The sequence below is a fragment of the Danio rerio genome, chromosome 3 (genome assembly GCF_052040795.2).
Source record: "Danio rerio strain M-AB ecotype USA chromosome 3, GRCz13ab, whole genome shotgun sequence".
Classification (NCBI taxonomy): domain Eukaryota; kingdom Metazoa; phylum Chordata; class Actinopteri; order Cypriniformes; family Danionidae; genus Danio; species Danio rerio.
In genome coordinates this window covers 311,502-330,432 of record NC_141023.1, presented here as the reverse complement: position 1 = coordinate 330,432, position 18,931 = coordinate 311,502, and the positions used below count along the sequence as shown (strand labels likewise).

Sequence of the window (18,931 nt, the reverse complement as noted above, 5' to 3'; positions counted from 1 at the left end):
AATGCACATGAATAATTGAAGAAGTTTGGCTAGTTTTGATTTGATGTGGACTTTAAACTCCATCTTACACCTCTATATATTAGCAGCTAGATATAGATATATACACTAGATAGCGCATAGAGACTCTGAGCATGCGTCAATAGCGCCGCCATATTGGAACAGTGCTCCCAGGACAAGTGTTATTCAACCGCACTAGTCAAGACAGTGTTATTACGTGAAGATGCGGGACTTTAGCGCTGTCTACGGGTGTAGTAATAAGCAAACAAAGAAAACAAAGCACAAAGGCAGAACATTATTTGGTAATATTAAGTTTTTTCTGTTTTTGTATGTTCTGAACTTTTGTGCTAATCAGGTAACGTTATTGATGATAACAGTCTCTTACTGCATTCACCATACGGCAAAGCAGCTCCTACTCGCACTAAACACTCGGCTTATGCTAGTTTTGTTGAATAAAATCAGCAAATAATGCAAAAGAAATATGACAACGAGATGCTGCGCTGCCAGAAACTTGTATTATTGTCGGCTAACGTTAGAGAAAGAGTCGTTCATAATGAAGATTCATTCACAAACGAGTCGCTCCCTCCGTCAGTATGAGCAGTGAAAGCAGGAGAGGAGCTGTGTTTCAGGACATGATTAGATCAGATTTAACAGGGAGGGTGAATAGTACATTTCTGTACACACAAACACAAGCTTTTTGTCAGGAATGCCCGTGCGGTCACTGATCCATCAAAGTGATGTAAAATTATAATTTTCACAATTAGAAAAATAAATTACATACTAACATCCAGGAAAACTCCCGATCATAGATATGTGTGTATATGTGTATATCTCTGGCTTTGGATGGCCACAGTCCTCCACTGTACCTTGGCCCCGCATTCTTTTCAAAGGAGCGCTACCCTGTAGCAAGATGGCGGCGCTATTGACGCATTTCGTCCAATAGACAACAATAGGCCAGGCGACATCTAGTGTATATATCTAAGATGCTCCCCTGCTGGTTTCTCTAGCCTTAATCACCTCTTTAGGTCAATTTCTTTCTCAATTTTCAAAGTGCTTGTTTGGTCTGTCTTAGACAGTATAAATACATACGAGTATTTATTGTGTAACTTTGTATTAGTTATGTACAAGTATAAAGTAACTCCTGAGTACAACATTGATTGCCATCAGATCAGATAATAGTTATTACTTTCTATTTTTAACCAGTTATTGGGTGTTTTCGGGGCAGATCCTGGATCAGCGCGGCATCTCGCTAAAGTAGGCGAGTCACCTGCTGCAGACCTGTACCCGTTCAAAAATTCCTCTCGCGAGTTGTTGCGAGGACACGGGCGTCACCCCGCATCGTTATTTTCCTTACTCATCAGTTTAAGGCATGACCTGCCGACCATCGAGCTCTGAGACGGGTTCAGGAGCGCCTGCGTGTTCGGCGACGGTGAGCTGGAGTATACCAGCGCAGTGTACACTCAGCACACGCTGTATAGGAGGCTATGCATGACCTGCTAACGCCATGTAGTGGAGTAAAATGATTCAATACGGCTAAAAGAGCGTATTTTGTGTCATGAATGGACTCTCAGGGCAGTGCATTGTGGGATGGTGAGTGACGTCATGGCGTTCAGACGGCAGGAGGGAGGAGCCTGCTGCTCTCAGACTCCTGTTGTTGTTTGTGTAAATGTGCAGCGGATTTAAAATGGAGACTGCCATCTGGGTCTGCACTATAGTCGTTTAATGCCTTCTGTTGGTGGTGTGTTAAAAGAAGAGTTCATCTCACAAGTAGTTCCAAACCTTTATGAGTTTCTTCTGTTGAGCACTGAAGAAGATATCTTGATGAATGTTGGAAACCTGTAACCATTGACTTTCCATTGTAGGAAAAGCAAATGGAAGGCAGCGGGTACAGAATTCCAACATTCTTCAAAATATCTTCTTTAATGTTTAACAGAAGAAAGACTTAAAGAGGTCTGGGAAATAGAGGATATGGAGAGTGAATGATCACTGGATCTTCAGTTTCTATATCTGAGTTAAACTGTTCCCGTAAAAATAAACCCTGATGTTATGACGGTTATTAAACTGTACCGGTTTAAAAGGGTTAATTGTGAGGTGAAATAAATACATAATTACACTAGCTGGCTGTGTCACTTTCATTTTTAATGACTGTTTCTATGTAAAGTTATCATTAAATCTTCAAACTCTCCAAGACGGCTCATTCTAACGCTCATTATGGCAGTAGGAGTGTGATATATAGAGATACATCAAATATTCCTATTGCATTAATCCACATTAAGCTCTGTTCTTCATATATGAGTAAAGCTTGTGTGTGTGTACGATGTGTTTTAACCAACACTATACTGCATTTAGTCTTTATTTTCAAGCATTAAGCCATTATTACAGCAATAACCTGAACAAATAGTATTATTATTGCTAACGCGGTGTATAAGGGAGGAAATCGCCTATATATGCTCAATTAACTGCTCACAGAATTCGCTCTTGATAAAATAATCGGGTATATGTGGAAGTATGCAGGAGGACTTTTAATTTGCCAGTCACCTGGGTCAAGCGCTTCCGCTGAACTGAACAAACTCTGGGCGTTTAAGGTCTGTTTTCTTTAAAAAAAATCTAAAAAATCTCAGATTGTACAAGAAACACTGCTTTACATTACATTTCCCCGCCATGTCTTTATAACACGAGCATTTATTTAACCTCAGTTTATTCAATGGAGCTTCAGCGCTAGCCTGCCGATCCTGACGGGTGCGTGCGAGCAAACGGCTTTCTGTCTCGTTTTACGCTTGAGCAACTAAATGAATGCCAAAGTTTATTAAACTGATTATATTTTAATTACATTTACAACATCAGTGTTGTAAAAGGAGCCGTATAAAATAAAAAAAAAGTCACATTAACCGTTCACCGGAAGTTTATCAGTATGGGAGGAAGCACTAGCTCCGCATATCCTATTATTAGGGCGGCGGATGAATCCTTTCGCGTTTTGTTTTCCCTTTGGTGTGTTTTGACCCTTTCCGCTGTCCGTCACACGTCACTTCGCCCCGCCCATATGAAAGTGAAACGCATGCGCGTTGATGTGCGCAGAGAACCAGCAGGCGCAGATATGGCGGACTTGTCTCTGGATGAAGTGATTCGTCGGCGCAGTTTTACCGCGAGAGGAGCGAGTAAGAGGTACAGCAGCCCGGGCGCTCCGCACAGCAGTTACTGATCACCTGTATTGATCAACACTAGCTCGTTTATTAATGATCGCAGGCCGTGTGGAGTCTGTAGAGACTCTGCTTAGCGAGATATCCCGCCTTCACCCTCCGCTGATTGGCTGAAGTGTCGCGCTCGCGCGTCAGCTCGTGTTCTCATTGGCTGACGCGTGTCATTCATGGCGTCCTGCGCGTTGCTGTTTTTTTTATATACAAACAAACCTCGAACATTACAGTTAATCCGCTCATCATAGTGTGTTTGACGTTAGCACGGGGTTACCATCCGCAAACCGAGAGTCTGCTCCACCGCCGCTAATGCTAACCGAGTCTCCCGGTGATTATCGGTGGATCGGCCGACCGACAACATGCGTCATCTGAGGGAGAATAACGACCGGTGAGCTGCAGTCGGTGTGTGTGGAGCAGTGAAGAGTGCTGAACACACCAGCCAGAGCTTACAGCGCTCAGTCTGACCGCGCTTACACCAGTGTGTTATTATTCAAACTGCCCATGAAGACATCACTCAGACCGACAGCATATACAGCTAATGTGTTGCAGGAGATGATTAGTGAAATGTTGTCTTTGTTATGGATGTTTAGTACACTTCTCATGCACACTGTGAGGAGAGGAAGCCCCCTTAGTTTAGTCCTGAGGGGTTAAATGCTGTCGATAAGCACAAGCGCTGTAATACAGCATGTCCATCATCTGGGCTGTGTTTCACTACACTTTCAGACACACACTCGCGAACTTCCCTACCCTTGTTCCCTCAGGGTTAATCACCAACACCTTTTTACAGTGTGTTGCACTTCATCAAGTGAACGAGGGAAGCTTACATGGACATACCCTCTATTTTGACCGAGTCAGCTTCTAATGTCCCAGAATGCACTGCGATTGTGACGTTTACCAGTGTAGTTCCTAAGTGCTCAAGGGTTTAGGGCACTCCATTCAAACCAAGGGTCTCAAACTCAGCTCCTGGAGGGCCGCAGCTCTGCAGAGTTTAGCTCCAACACCTCCAGCTCTCAGCTGAATCATCTCCAGTAGTCTCAAACACCTGATGAGCCGTGTTTGATCAGGTTTGGAGCAGAGCTGCGGCTCTCCAGGAGTCCAGTTTGAGACCTGTGGTTTACATCCAGTCAGATGCTCCACCACTAGTGCACACTTGTGTTTAGGGATGCTCATAATAAGCAATTAACCGTTAACAGAACAGGTGGTTATCTGCTACTCAGTAGGTGCTGCATTTGTATTATAAACGTACGACTCGACCGTTGGAAAAGTGCGTTCTATACAGTATGAATGTGAGGAGTATGAATGGAATTCGGACGTACTACATCCGCCATTTTGTCATGGTCACATGACCTACCTGGGTCAGTTGCGTCATTTTACTCCCATTCATGAATTCTCTCGCGGGGCATTATGGGATAGCGCAGCATGCATGGAATGCGCACTTCAGAATCTCGCCGGAAGTAGTAAGTCATCCGAGTACTTCTATGAATTCAGACACACTACTCGACTCGCATACTCATACTGATTTTAAGTATACTGTATAGTATGGAAGTATACGGTTTGTGACGCAGTCGGTGTGTTTGTAAGCGATTAATGGTGTCAGTTAAATGATTTACAGATATTATTTAATGTTTTTAGCGTTTGGCAGTATAAGGGGGCGATTTCAGCAATCGTACGTTTGCGTTGAGAGATGCATCTGTTGAATGGTTTACTAACGGCCACGAGTGTTTGCGCTGCTTTTGCGCCTTGCGTTATTGTCGTTGTGTACGGAGCACTCGCAGTTGAAAAAAGTAAACTCTTGAGTGGTAAAAGCGTCATGTATTTTCCTATTCTCCAATCAAATGAAACCAGAGGCGGGGTTTTGTGTGTGTGAATGAGTGAGTGTGTATGGGTGTTTCCCTGTACTGGGTTGCACCTGGAAGGGCATCCGCTGTTTAAAACAGATGCTGGATAAGTTGGCGGTTCATTCCACTGTGGTGTCCCCTGATTAATAAAGGGACTAAGCTGAAAAGAAAACGAGTGACTGAACCTAAACACACATCACTAAACACACAGTGTGTGTGTGAACGTTAGCCTCCAGGTAACGGTTTACTCCTGTTGTCGTCTGTCCACAGGCCTGTATATGGCAGAGGGGCGGGGCCACTGAACATGGCCTTTGATGCCCGGCAGAAGATTGGCAGTGGTGATGTCAGACAGAGGCTGGGAGTGGGCGGAGCCAGCGGGGGGAAACGCCTCCAGATTTCGGCTAGCGGAGCTGCAGTTCAGACTCTGTCGCGGCCGTCAGTGTTTCCGGTGAAGGACGCCAGGGAGAAGCTGGGCCAGAAAGACGCTCGGCTGCGGCTGCGGGGCCGAGGAGGCGGGACCAGTGCTGTGCAGAGCCGAGGGGGAGGGGCCAGTGCGATGCAGGACGCCCGGCTGATGATCAACCTGCGCAAACAGCAGCAGCAGCAGCCGCCCGCCAGCGGCCCCGCCCCAGCCTCCGCCCGGCCCAGCGGCCCCGGGGTCCCACACGTACACATACACAACACCAGCCCTCGCGCACACACACTCACCACCAGAGTGGGTGTGGCCTTACAGCCAGGGGGCGGGATCACAAAAGTTGTTGATGCACGTGATAGGTTAAGCTTGAAGAGGAGTGTCCCTACGACGTCCAATCAGAGCGCAGCGTCTCTGAAGATTACCAAAACCATCCAGGTGTGTGACGTTGTGTGTGTGTGTTCTGATGCTAAGTGTGTGTGTGTGTGTGTGTGTGTGTGTGTGTGTGTGTGTGTGTGTGTGTGTGTGTGTGTGTGTTCTGATGCTAAATGTGTGTGTGTGTGTGTGTGTGTGTGTGTGTTCTGATGCTAAATGTGTGTGTGTGTGTGTGTGTGTGTGTGTGTGTGTGTGTGTGTGTGTGTGTGTTCTGATGCTAAATGTGTGTGTGTGTGTGTGTGTGTGTGTGTATGTGTGTGTTCTGATGCTAAATGTGTGTGTGTGTGTGTGTGTTCTGATGCTAAATGTGTGTGTGTGTGTATGTGTGTGCAGCAGAGGCCTGTGGGAATGACCAGCGGCATCCGGATCAACGTCCCCAGCGCAGCACCTCCGGTACAATACACACACACACACACATACACACACACAACCCCTCCCACACAAACATATTCACAAATTTTCTAACACACACACACACACACAGAGTATATCAGTGTATGTTGCTGTTGTGTGTACAGCGTGTGTGTGCTGCAGCTGAAGATGAGGATGAGGATGATGTCAGTGCTGTGATTCCCAGCAAACAGATGAAGATCACTGCTGCCAGCAGCCTGCAGACACGGGTGAGACACACACACACACACACACACACACACACACACACACACACACACACACACACACACACACACACACACACACACACACACACACTCTCATCAGATGAGTATTGGTGTCATTATTGTGTAACCGCTCCTCCCTCTTCAAGCACATCTCTTCTCTGATTGGTCTTTACTCACTTGAGGGCGGGGTTTCACATGATATCAACCAATAGAAATCAGTCGGTTCCACATGGAGAAAAGAAGCCCCGCCCACATGTGTCTAATCCAGAGATGCGACTCGGTAGAGGAGAAATACTAAATCTGAGTGTGTGTGTTTGTGTGTGTGTGTGTGTGTGTGTGTGTGTGTTTGTAGGCGGGGCCTGTTTCTCTCTCCGCCCCCATCACTAAGGTGGTAAAGAACGACTCGTACACGCCCCCATCTGTCTCTGTGCCGCCCGCTCGCCCTGCACCCCGCCCCCCCACACAGAGCCTGCAGCCCGTCTCCAGGACGACCGTTACTACGCAGCCTGCGGGCGGAGACACCAGCGCCCAGACACACACACCCACACAGGTACACAACGTAACTGAGTCATTTAGTGTGTGTGTGTGTGTGTGTGTGTGAAGGCCTGTAGAGTTAAGCTGTGTGTGTGTGTGTGTGTGTGTGTGTGTGTGTGTGTGTGTGTGTGTGTGTGTGTGTGTGTGTGTGTGTGTGTGTGTGTGTGTGTGTGTGTGTGTGTGTTTCAGCCTGTCTTCAGTCCTCTGGAAGGCACAAAGATCACCGTGACGAATCTCCACCCGCGGGTGACGGAGGAGGATATTGTGGTGAGTTCCTGTGTGCTGTTCATACGCTCCTCACACACACACACACACACACACACACACACACACACACACACACACTACGCAACTTGTGTAGCAACTGACTAAACAGATAGGTCTTTCCTCTAGTGAGAGTGTGTCTGAGCCTCTATCAGGAGTCTATTCCAGCGTTCAGGAGCCATGCATGAGGAGACTCGACCTCCTTTAGTGGACTCTGCTGTTCAGAAGCCCTGAGTGTAGAGCTCTTGAAGAGCGGGTTGTGCTGTAGCGGGACAGAAGCTGGGTTACTTACAGCCTTATAGGGAAAAAACAAGAGTTGATCTACACTGACCTCTCTCTCTCTCTCTCTCTCTCTCTCTCTCTCTCTCTCTCTCTCTCTCTCTCTCTCTCTCTCTCTCTCTCTGTGTGTGTGTGTGCAGGAGCTGTTCTGTGTGTGTGGCGCACTCAAGCGGGCACGGCTGGCCAAAGTGGGCGTGGCTGAGGTGGTGTTTGTGCGCAAGGAGGATGCAGTCAGTGCCTACAGGAAGTACAACAACCGCTGTCTGGACGGTGAGACACACACACACACACACACACACTCACACACACCATCATTGCATCATTAATGTCTGTAAGTCTCTGCTGGCAGAAGCTCAGTAACGCTCTGTCTGTGTGTGTGTGTGTGTGTGTGTGTGTGTGTGTGTGTGTGCACAGGTCAGCCGATGAAGTGTAATCTGCACATGCAGGGCAGCGTGATCACGTCTGACCAGCCCATCCTACTGTAAGACCCTCTCTACTACACACACACACACCTGTCTACTACACACACACACCTGCACTATTCTGTCTCCTCTTCCTCCTCCAAGACGCTTTGTTGCGAGTGTTGAACAAGCGGCTGATTCCTCCGTCAGAGCTGAGATCTTTCATTAACGTTTGCATTGTACTCAAGCGGCAGGAGGAGTGTGTGTGTGTGTGTGTGTGTGTGTGTGTGTGTGTGAGGAGATGACGCATGACATGAGATCTCTGTCAGTGTTCAGGCCAGGTTTGATCAGGTGCTGTTCTCCTGATGTGGTATTGGCCATGCAGCTGCGGGTGAAGCTCTGCTGAGGGTCTGTGCTGCACATCTCCCCTCACTGGACAACACCGTGTACTGCACCGGCTGCTGCACTGACTCCTGCAGACTTTATATCAGAGGAACTCTCGTATTTTAGCGCAGTGACACCAGAAGAGATGTTAGAATGTGTCTCGTGCGTCAACACTGAATCTCTTCTTTAATCTGTGTATTCTTGTGTTTGCTGATATTAAATTGTGTTTGTGTTGTTGAAATGTTCCTGCCATGATGATATGCTGACATGGCATTAAAGAACATTACATTACATGACATTCTTCCTCCACTTCCTCCTCCTATTCCTCCTTCTCCTCCCCTTGCTCCTCCTCCTTTTGGTCCTCCTCCACTTCCTCCTCCTGTTCCTCCTTCTCCTCCTCCTCCCCTTGCTCCTCCTCCTTTTGCTCCTCCTCCACTTCCTCCTCCTATTCCTCCTTCTCCTCCTCCTCCCCTTGCTCCTCCTCCTTTTGCTCCTCCTCCACTTCCTCCTCCTATTCCTCCTTCTCCTCCTCCTCCCCTTGCTCCTCCTCCTTTTGCTCCTCCTCCACTTCCTCCTCCTGTTCATCCTTCTCCTCCTCCTCCTCTTGCTCCTCCTCCTTTTGCTCCTCCTCCACTTCCTCCTCCTGTTCCTGCTTCTCCTCTTCCTCCTTTTGCTCCTCCTCCACTTCCTCCTCCTGTTCCTCCTTCTCCTCCTCCTCCTTTTGTTCCTCCTCCACTTCCTCTTCCTTCTCCTCCTGTTACTCCTTCTCTTCCTCCTTCTGTTACTCCTTCTCTTCCTCCTCTTCCTCCTGTTCCTCATCCTCCCTCTTCCTCCTTCCCCTGTTCCTCCTCCCTGTTCCTCCTCCTCTTCCTGTTCCTTCTGCTCCTGCTCTTCCTCCTCCTTTTCCTTTTTTTCCTCCTTCACTTCCTCTTCCACCTCCTCCTCATCCTGTTCCTCCTCCTCCCCCTGTTCCTCCTGTTTCTCCTTCTCTTCCTGTTCATTCTCCTCCTTCTCCTCTTCCTCCTCCGTATCCTCTTCTTCCTCCACTTCCTCCTCCTACTCCTCTTCTTCCTCTTCTTTTTCCTTTTCCTCCACTTTCTCCCCCATCTCCTTTTTCCACCTTCTTTTCCTCATCCTCTTCCTCTTCCTGTATTTCCTCTTCCTTTTGTTCCTCCTCCTTTCTCCTCCTCCTTCTCATCCTCTTTCTCCTCCTGTTCCTCTTTTTCTTTCTGTTCCTCCTCCTCCTCCCCTGTTCCTCCTTCTCTTCTGCCTTCTCTTCTTTTACTTTTCCTCTACTTACTACTCCTCTTCCTCTTCATCTTTCTCCTCCTCCTCTTATTTTTCTTCCTCCTGTTCCTCCTCCTTCTCTTCCTTCTCCTCCTCCACCTCCTCCTCTGATGTCCTCCATCTTGTGTCCTGCAGGAGGTTGAGTGATACTCCTGGTTCTCCGCTGTCCGCACAGAAGGCCTCCTCCTCTTCCTCCTCCCGCTCCTCCAAGTCCTCGTCTGCAGCTGAGGTGGACCCGCAGACCATCTTGAAGGCGCTCTTCAAGTCTTCCTCCTCCTCCTCCTCTTCCTCCAGCCAGACGGCCAGCAGCGCCAGCGAGACACCGGCCGCTCACGCCACCGCTTTCCGCATCAAGATCTGACACACGCACACACACACACACACACACACACACACACACACACACACACACACACACACACACACACACACACACACACAGACACACACACACATAGAGGCGGTGTGTGTGCTTTTGTGAGCTGAGCTGGTCAGCTGCGCCTCCTCATGTTTGTTTTAATGATTGTTTGACTGTTCTGTGACTCCAGCTTTCTGTTTTCTCCAGTAAAGTCTTTCTTTATAATCAGCCGCGCCTCTGCTGCATTACTCTCCTCCTCCATCACTGTTAGCATTAGCGCTAACGTCATGCTTCTGCTCCTCGAGGAGCTGATCACACTCCGCACAGTGCTCTTGAGTTTCTGACACTCCCACTGCAGTGTGCTGATGCTCTTATAAGCTGAATATTGATCAGGGGGCGGGACTTCTGTGTCATAACCTCATAGCTAACTAACAGCAAGAAGGGCGGGACTAAGAATAATCTGTCTGAAACTCAAGCTGATGTCATCAGAGAAGGAGCCAATCCCAATGCAGGAGCTGAGACTGCAGATTAACTGGACACGGTTTACTCAGGATTCATTTACTACTACAGATCATTCATGCAGCTTAGTCCTTTATTCATCAGGGGTCACCACTGCGGAATGAACCACCAACTATTCCAGCATAAGTTTTACACAGCGGATGCCCTTCCAGCTGAAACCCAGTACTGGGAAACACCCATACACCTTCATTCACACATACAGAAACACTACGGGCAGTGTAGTTGATCAGTTCCCCTATAGCGCATGTGTTTAGACTGTGGGGGAAACCGGAGCACCCGGAGGAAACCCACACCAACACGGGGAGAACATGCAAACTCCACACAGAAACACCAACTGACCCAGCCGAGACTCAAAACAGAGACCTGCTGTGAGGACACATAGCTAACCACTGAGGTGATGCCCTCACACAGACTTTAAACAAAGTAACCTACTGCAGAAGGTGTCTTGATCATCCAATCATCATATTAGAGTGATTTCTGAAGGGAAATGTGGAGTTATGATGCTGGAAATGCAGCTTTATTATTCACACACAGATCATTCTATTATACAATACTATTTTACACTTTTATTTGTGTTTCTGATTAAATAAATGCGCGAGTAAACGATACTAATCCTTCGCCTCAGCAGTCAGTTGAACTACAGCTCCCAGCGGCCTTTGCGCCTGTTTCGGGTGACGCATGTAAACTAAGATGGCGCCGTCCGCGAATAAAGACGCGTGCGTTATTCCAGGAGGATTTACAGGTAAAACTACTGTTATTAATGAGGTATTATAGTAAAATAATGAGCTGTTTCACTTGAGCATGAGGGCCATCATTTCACTGAGAGTACATGAAGCGCTCACGACTCGATTGATCAGAGTTCACTCGCGCTTGATTCACTGAAACTGTGTGTGTGTGTGTGCGCGCAGTGCTCTCCCTCAGGTTCAGTGAGGATGACTCTGCCGCTGCTCTTCATCAGGTGTGTGTTAAAGAGCACAGAGTGCGCTCAGAGTCAAACACACACCGACCCGCCGACAGAACACTCTTCGTGCTCAACGTGCCGCCCTACTGCACACAGGTACACACACACACACACACACACTACTGCACACAGGTACACACACACACACACTACTGCACACAGGTACACACACACACACTACTGCACACAGGTACACACACACACACACTACTGCACACAGGTACACACACACACTACTGCACACAGGTACACACACACACACACACACACACACACACACACACACACACACACACACACACACACACACACACTACTGCACACAGGTACACACACACACACACACACACTACTGCACACAGGTACACACACACACACACTACTGCACACACACACACACACACACTACTGCACACACACACACACACACACACTACTGCACACAGGTACACACACACACACACACTACTGCACACAGGTACACACACACACACACACACTACTGCACACAGGTACACACACACACACACTACTGCACACAGGTACACACACACACACACTACTGCACACAGGTACACACACACACACACTACTGCACACAGGTACACACACACTACTGCACACAGGTACACACACACACACTACTGCACACACACACACACACTACTGCACACACACACACACACACTACTGCACACAGGTACACACACACACACACACACTACTGCACACAGGTACACACACACACACACACACTACTGCACACAGGTACACACACACACACACTACTGCACACAGGTACACACACACACTACTGCACACAGGTACACACACACACACACTACTGCACACAGGTACACACAGTCTCTAAGCACAGAACATGATTGGCTGAAGCAGGCAGTGGGTGGAGCCCAGCTACTGGTGTGATCATCATGTTTATTTGTTTGTTTGTTGTTTGTTTGTGTGTGTGTGTGTGTGTCAGAGTGTTCTGTCAGGTGTGTTCAGTCGCTTCGGTGTGGTTGAGTCCGTGGATGTGTGTGTGAAGCCTGGAGCAGCGGACAGCAGCGCCAGCGGAGTGTGTGAACTCTTCAGAGTCCAAGAACCACAGGTACATACACACACACACACACACACACACACACACACACACATGATGAACACACTTTGTCACTGCCGATTCTGACTGTGTGTGTGTGTGTGTGTGTGTGCGTGTGTGTGCAGTGTTTCAGAGTGGCGTATGTGGTGTTCCGGAGCGCAGCGAGTGTGAACGCAGCTAAACGTCACCCACTGCACGACCCGCTCATCGCCTCCACAGCGGAGAGACCCGTCAGAACCGGCCTGCGCAGTGAGACACACACACACACACACACACACAACATGTTATGTGTACAGAGGATGAAAATCAAGTGTGTGTGTGTGTGTGTGTGTAGAGTGGATCCAGCAGTACTCCGGGTCTCTGGTCAAGGCTTCGTCTCTTCAGGCTGCAGTGGATCAGTTCATGGAGGAGTTCGACACGCGCAAACAGCAGGTCACACACACACACACACACACACACACACACACACACACACACACACACTCGCGCACACGCTGAACGCACACAGTTTAGTTCCCTCATTATTATTTGTACCCGCCCCCAGGAGGCGGAGCGTCTGCAGCAGGAGGCGGAGCAGCAGCAGGAGGATGAGGAGGGCTGGGTGAAGGTGACGAAGGGCAGCCGCGGGGCTAAGGCCCGCCCACACACAGAGACAGCCAATCAGAGGACACTGCAGAAGGAGGAGAAGAAGAAGCAGCGCAAGGAGCTCCTCAACTTCTACTCGTGGCAGCACCGCAACACACAGAGAGAGCGTGAGCACACACGCACACACACACACACACACACACACACACACTCACACACACACACTCACACACTCACACAAGCTAAAGATTCAGACAGCTGAGCAACACTGAGCTGATTCTGAATCCGTCATCTGAGTCAGTGATTCGTTCATGAAGACTCATTTCTAAATGAATCAGACATGAGTGAATCATTAAACTCAGTGATCTGTTCATGAAGACTCATTTCTGAATGAATCATACACTTAAAGTGAACTATTTGATTCAGTAATGCGTTTGTAAATATACTTGCTTCATTTCTAAATGAATCATACACTCTTGAGTGAATCATTTGATTCAGTGTTGTGTTCATAAAGATACTTGCTTATCATCATTTAAGGAAGAGATTCATTCATAAACACACTTCTTTTCTAAATGAATCATACACTCTGCGTGAATCATTTGAGTCAGTGATTCAGTCATCCGTTCATTGAGACATTTGTGATGTTTCTAAATGAATCAGACACCATGAGTGAATCATTTGAGTCAGTGATCTGTTCATAAAGACTGAGTGAATTATTTGATTCAGTGATTTGTTCATAAAGATACTTGCTTCATTTCTAAGTGAATCAGTCATGAGTGAATCATTTAAGGCAGAGATTCGTTCATAAAGACACTTCATTTCTAGATGAATCAGACAACATGAGTGAATCATTTGAGTCAGTGATTCAGTGATCCGTTCATTAAGACATTTGTGATCTTTCTAAATGAATCAGACACCATGAGTGAATCATTTGAGTCAGTGAACTGTTCATAAAGACTGAGTGAATCATTTGATTCAGTGTTGTGTTCATAAAGATACTTGCTTAATTTCTAAGTGAATCAGTCATGAGTGAATCATTTAAGGAAGAGATTCATTCATAAACACTTCATTTCTAAATGAATCATACACTCTGCGTGAATCATTTGAGTCAGTGATTCAGTGATCCGTTCATTGAGACATTTGTGATGTTTCTAAATGAATCAGACACCATGAGTGAATCATTTGAGTCCGTGATCTGTTCATAAAGACTGAGTGAATTATTTGATTCAGTGATTTGTTCATAAAGATACTTGCTTCATTTCTAAGTGAATCAGTCATGAGTGAATCATTTAAGGCAGAGATTCGTTCATAAAGACACTTCATTTCTAGATGAATCAGACAACATGAGTGAATCATTTGAGTCAGTGATTCAGTGATCCGTTCATTAAGACATTTGTGATCTTTCTAAATGAATCAGACACTATGAGTGAATCATTTGAGTCAGTGAACTGTTCATAAAGACTGAGTGAATCATTTGATTCAGTGTTGTGTTCATAAAGATACTTGCTTCATTTCTAAGTGAATCAGTCATGAGTGAATCATTTAAGGAAGAGATTCATTCATAAACACTTCATTTCTAAATGAATCATACAGTCTGCGTGAATCATTTGAGTCAGTGATTCAGTGATCCGTTCATTGAGACATTTGTGATGTTTCTAAATGAATCAGACACCATGAGTGAATCATTTGAGTCCGTGATCTGTTCATAAAGACTGAGTGAATTATTTGATTCAGTGATTTGTTCATAAAGATACTTGCTTAATTTCTAAGTGAATCAGTCATGAGTGAATCATTTAAGGAAGAGATTCATTCATAAACACTTCATTTCTAAATGAATCATACACTCTGCGTGAATCATTTGAGTCAGTGATTCAGTGATCCGTTCATTAAGACATTTGTGATCTTTCTAAATGAATCAGACACCATGAGTGAATCATTTGAGTCAGTGAACTGTTCATAAAGACTGAGTGAATCATTTGATTCAGTGTTGTGTTCATAAAGATACTTGCTTAATTTCTAAGTGAATCAGTCATGAGTGAATCATTTAAGGAAGAGATTCATTCATAAACACTTCATTTCTAAATGAATCATACACTCTGCGTGAATCATTTGAGTCAGTGATTCAGTGATCCGTTCATTGAGACATTTGTGATGTTTCTAAATGAATCAGACACCATGAGTGAATCATTTGAGTCCGTGATCTGTTCATAAAGACTGAGTGAATTATTTGATTCAGTGATTTGTTCATAAAGATACTTGCTTCATTTCTAAGTGAATCAGTCATGAGTGAATCATTTAAGGCAGAGATTCGTTCATAAAGACACTTCATTTCTAGATGAATCAGACAACATGAGTGAATCATTTGAGTCAGTGATTCAGTGATCCGTTCATTAAGACATTTGTGATCTTTCTAAATGAATCAGACACTATGAGTGAATCATTTGAGTCAGTGAACTGTTCATAAAGACTGAGTGAATCATTTGATTCAGTGTTGTGTTCATAAAGATACTTGCTTCATTTCTAAGTGAATCAGTCATGAGTGAATCATTTAAGGAAGAGATTCATTCATAAACACTTCATTTCTAAATGAATCATACAGTCTGCGTGAATCATTTGAGTCAGTGATTCAGTGATCCGTTCATTGAGACATTTGTGATGTTTCTAAATGAATCAGACACCATGAGTGAATCATTTGAGTCCGTGATCTGTTCATAAAGACTGAGTGAATTATTTGATTCAGTGATTTGTTCATAAAGATACTTGCTTCATTTCTAAGTGAATCAGTCATGAGTGAATCATTTAAGGCAGAGATTCGTTCATAAAGACACTTCATTTCTAGATGAATCAGACAACATGAGTGAATCATTTGAGTCAGTGATTCAGTGATCCGTTCATTAAGACATTTGTGATCTTTCTAAATGAATCAGACACCATGAGTGAATCATTTGAGTCAGTGAACTGTTCATAAAGACTGAGTGAATCATTTGATTCAGTGTTGTGTTCATAAAGATACTTGCTTCATTTCTAAGTGAATCAGTCATGAGTGAATCATTTAAGGAAGAGATTCATTCATAAACACACTTCTTTTCTAAATGAATCATACACTCTGCGTGAATCATTTGAGTCAGTGATTCAGTCATCCGTTCATTGAGACATTTGTGATGTTTCTAAATGAATCAGACACCATGAGTGAATCATTTGAGTCAGTGAACTGTTCATAAAGACTGAGTGAATCATTTGATTTAGTGTTGTGTTCATAAAGATACTTGCTTCATTTCTAAGTGAATCAGTCATGAGTGAGTCAGTGATGGTGTTGACTAGACTTTGTCCATCATCAGTGTTGTGTTGTGTTGTGGTCAGGGTTAATCAGACTCCTCTCTCTCTCTCTCTCTCTCTCTCTCTCTCTCTCTCTCTCTCTCTCTCTCTCTCTCTCTCTCTCTTCAGACATCGCTGAGCTGAGGAAGAAGTTTGAGGAGGATAAGCAGAGGATCGCTGTACTCAGAGCACAGAGGAAGTTCAAGCCCTACTGACCCACTCACCCACAATCCCCTTCACCAGCGCTCCGTCTACTCACAATCCCCCTGTCCTGTAGTGTTCACATGAGCAGTGATCAGAAATAAAGTCTGCAGTGAGCGGATCAGCCGTGTGTGTGTTCACTGCTGTGTGTGTAGTGCAGTATACTGTATAAACTGTGTGTGTGTGTGTGTGTGTGTGTGAGAACCGGCCGCTTCTGCTCATAAACTGAAGCTGAATATTCAGTAGGGGGCGGGGCTTACTTTAGCGCATCATTCCCTCAGCAAACTAACAGAAGGAGCATCGTGTAGAGCCCCTCCTCACTCATTAATATTCATTCACTCATTTCCTGCTGCTTACTCTCTTTATTCATCAGGGGTCTCCACAGTGGAATGAACCGCCAACTATTCCAGCATATGTTTTACACAGTGTAATATTATAATATTACATTATATTATTCTCAGTGACGCATTAAATGCTTGATTAAGCTGATGAAGAATAGAGTCAGTTATCTGATGTGTGTCGTCTGGTTCTATATTCAGAACTCTGGCTGCTGTAGACGTGTTGAAATGTCGTGTTACTGTCGACAGAACTGCAGTGAAATACTCCACAGACTTTATCCGGCTAAACATGTTTGGGAAAAGCTTAATATTTCCTGTATGGAGGATTTTGAGGTGAAGAAAGATCTGAATGTTGAGGGTGAGACTGTATTCTGATGGTCCCTGTTGCACATGATGTTGACTAACATCTGCATTGCAGCTACACTCCGATTACTCCTCTCTCGAGTATTAGTAGAGACTGTCTGATTAATATCTGCTGACTCTGACATTCAACACATTTAACTACATGTTAACTTACACTAACCCCAACCTAAGCTAACAGTCTACTCATGATTTATTGAGAATTAGTTTGTTTTAATGTAACTTAAATTCAACAAACGCACCGTTAAAATAAAGTGTGCCCCAATTCACCATCATTTTCCATTGCATTATAAGATAGTGTAAGTATAATTTAATGCTGATGTTGTTAAGGAAATATAATATACATAAGAAAAATAGCTCAATGTAAACCAGACCATGCCCAATTTGTCAATGACCTCAGATTACATGTAATTCTTTCAGATCAATCACAGAAGAGCACTTAATCCATTCACTTCATGTATGTATGTATATATATATATATATATATATATATATATATATATGTATGTATATATATATATATATATATATATATATATATATATATATATATATATATATATATATATATATATATATATATATATATATATGGGTATCTCTGGCTCTGGATGGTCAGTCCTCCACTGCGGCTTGGTCCCACATTCATTTCCAAGCAGCGCTACCCTGTACTAATATGGCGGCTGTATTGACGCATTCTTTCCTGTATACACCAACAGCGGAGGCCACATTTAAAGATAAACATTAATATGGGGACGCAACTACAGATTCATTACGGAGAACACTCCATCTGTCGGTAATCTGTGGCTCCTGAGAGTGCTTTAAAGAGGAAATCTCCAGTAAACTGGTTTATTTCACTTTATAAACGATAAAAGATGATCAACAGTAAAATAACCGAGTGTTTTCCAGATTATGTGTGTGACGTAGCGGCGCAGGACACGTGACCTGGCTGACTCGGGGCGGGGTGAGCAAAAACCCCGAGTCACGTGGTGCCGGAAATAAAGTGCGCAACTGTTCTCGGTGGTCTGTGTGTGTGTTTACTGTCAGTGTCGGACTTCATCAACACTCCATCAATAATCAGAGGATCAACAACATCCGCCTTAACCCAGAGTGACCAGCGGACAGACATGGCGCTCAACCGAAACCACCACCCGAACGGCGGAGTGCTGATCCAGGCCGGAGAGAGGTACAACAATAACAACAACACACACACACACACACACACACACACACACACACACACACACACACACACACCAGAGAGTTGACGCCTGACTAGATCACACACACACACACACACACACAGAGAGAGAGAGAGAGAGAGAGCTGACCGCTAACTAGAACACACACAGACACAAGGCACTCACGACACGTCATACAGCAAACACACACACACACACACACACACACACACACACACGTAACACATGATATAACACACGAGAGAGAGCTGACACTACATACTGTACACGCACACACACACACACACACACACACACACAACATGTACTCTTCGTGTGGTGTGTTCATTCCTTGTGCTCAGTTGTGTTTAATCT

General features: G+C 45.3%; 3 protein-coding genes and 1 non-coding gene across 9 annotated transcripts in view; 3 read left to right on the top strand and 1 right to left on the bottom strand.

Annotated features, from left to right (window-relative positions):
- Nucleotides 1–1,215: 1,215 nt before the first annotated feature.
- On the bottom strand, nt 1,216–1,368 carry LOC137490790 (U12 minor spliceosomal RNA). Its single transcript, XR_015481556.1, has one exon. It is a non-coding gene; the product is annotated as a U12 minor spliceosomal RNA (small nuclear RNA).
- Nucleotides 1,369–3,061: 1,693 nt separating this feature from the next.
- On the top strand, nt 3,062–10,228 carry poldip3 (polymerase (DNA-directed), delta interacting protein 3). 5 transcript variants are annotated; one of them, XM_087243601.1, is made up of 9 exons: nt 3,062–3,159; nt 5,297–5,876; nt 6,210–6,266; nt 6,392–6,493; nt 6,846–7,043; nt 7,217–7,294; nt 7,711–7,840; nt 7,985–8,051; nt 9,778–10,228. In XM_087243601.1, the coding sequence occupies exons 1-9, from the start codon at nt 3,092–3,094 to the stop codon at nt 10,001–10,003; spliced, it is 1,506 nt and encodes a 501-aa protein (XP_087099727.1). In that variant the 5' UTR covers nt 3,062–3,091; the 3' UTR covers nt 10,004–10,228. The 5 variants fall into 5 exon arrangements, with proteins under 5 accessions (XP_087099727.1, XP_087099726.1, XP_087099729.1 ...); XM_087243600.1 differs by having other exon boundaries at nt 6,207–6,266; XM_087243603.1 differs by having other exon boundaries at nt 3,062–3,576.
- Nucleotides 10,229–11,201: 973 nt separating this feature from the next.
- Nucleotides 11,202–16,798, top strand: rrp7a (ribosomal RNA processing 7 homolog A). Of its 2 annotated transcripts, XR_015479773.1 has the most exons (8): nt 11,202–11,261; nt 11,428–11,576; nt 12,463–12,588; nt 12,702–12,825; nt 12,911–13,008; nt 13,121–13,658; nt 13,770–14,139; nt 16,408–16,798. XR_015479773.1 is itself a non-coding variant. In NM_001017579.1 (7 exons), the coding sequence occupies exons 1-7, from the start codon at nt 11,210–11,212 to the stop codon at nt 16,689–16,691; spliced, it is 843 nt and encodes a 280-aa protein (NP_001017579.1). In that variant the 5' UTR covers nt 11,207–11,209; the 3' UTR covers nt 16,692–16,798. The 2 variants fall into 2 exon arrangements, 1 of the variants encoding a protein (NP_001017579.1); NM_001017579.1 differs by lacking the exon at nt 13,770–14,139 and having other exon boundaries at nt 11,207–11,261; nt 13,121–13,328; nt 16,606–16,798.
- Nucleotides 16,799–18,398: 1,600 nt separating this feature from the next.
- wbp2nl (WBP2 N-terminal like) overlaps nt 18,399–18,931 on the top strand; it is a gene marked incomplete at its 3' end in the record, with an annotated part of 179,969 nt that continues 179,436 nt past the window's right edge. Inside the window, 1 exon segment of the mRNA NM_199710.1 lies at nt 18,399–18,561. Coding sequence (NP_956004.1) covers nt 18,503–18,561 — 59 coding nt within the window. The 5' untranslated portion in view covers nt 18,399–18,502.

Coding starts and splice junctions, on each gene's coding strand:
- poldip3 (XM_087243600.1), top strand. CDS start 3,092: ATGGCGGACTTGTCTCTGGATGAAGTGATTCGTCGGCGCAGTTTTACC. Junction 3,160..5,296: donor GCGAGAGGAGCGAGTAAGAG/GTACAGCAGCCC, acceptor GTCTGTCCACAG/GCCTGTATATGGCAGAGGGG. Junction 7,044..7,216: donor AGACACACACACCCACACAG/GTACACAACGTA, acceptor TGTGTGTTTCAG/CCTGTCTTCAGTCCTCTGGA.
- rrp7a (NM_001017579.1), top strand. CDS start 11,210: ATGGCGCCGTCCGCGAATAAAGACGCGTGCGTTATTCCAGGAGGATTT. Junction 11,577..12,462: donor TGCCGCCCTACTGCACACAG/GTACACACACAC, acceptor TGTGTGTGTCAG/AGTGTTCTGTCAGGTGTGTT. Junction 12,826..12,910: donor CGTCAGAACCGGCCTGCGCA/GTGAGACACACA, acceptor GTGTGTGTGTAG/AGTGGATCCAGCAGTACTCC.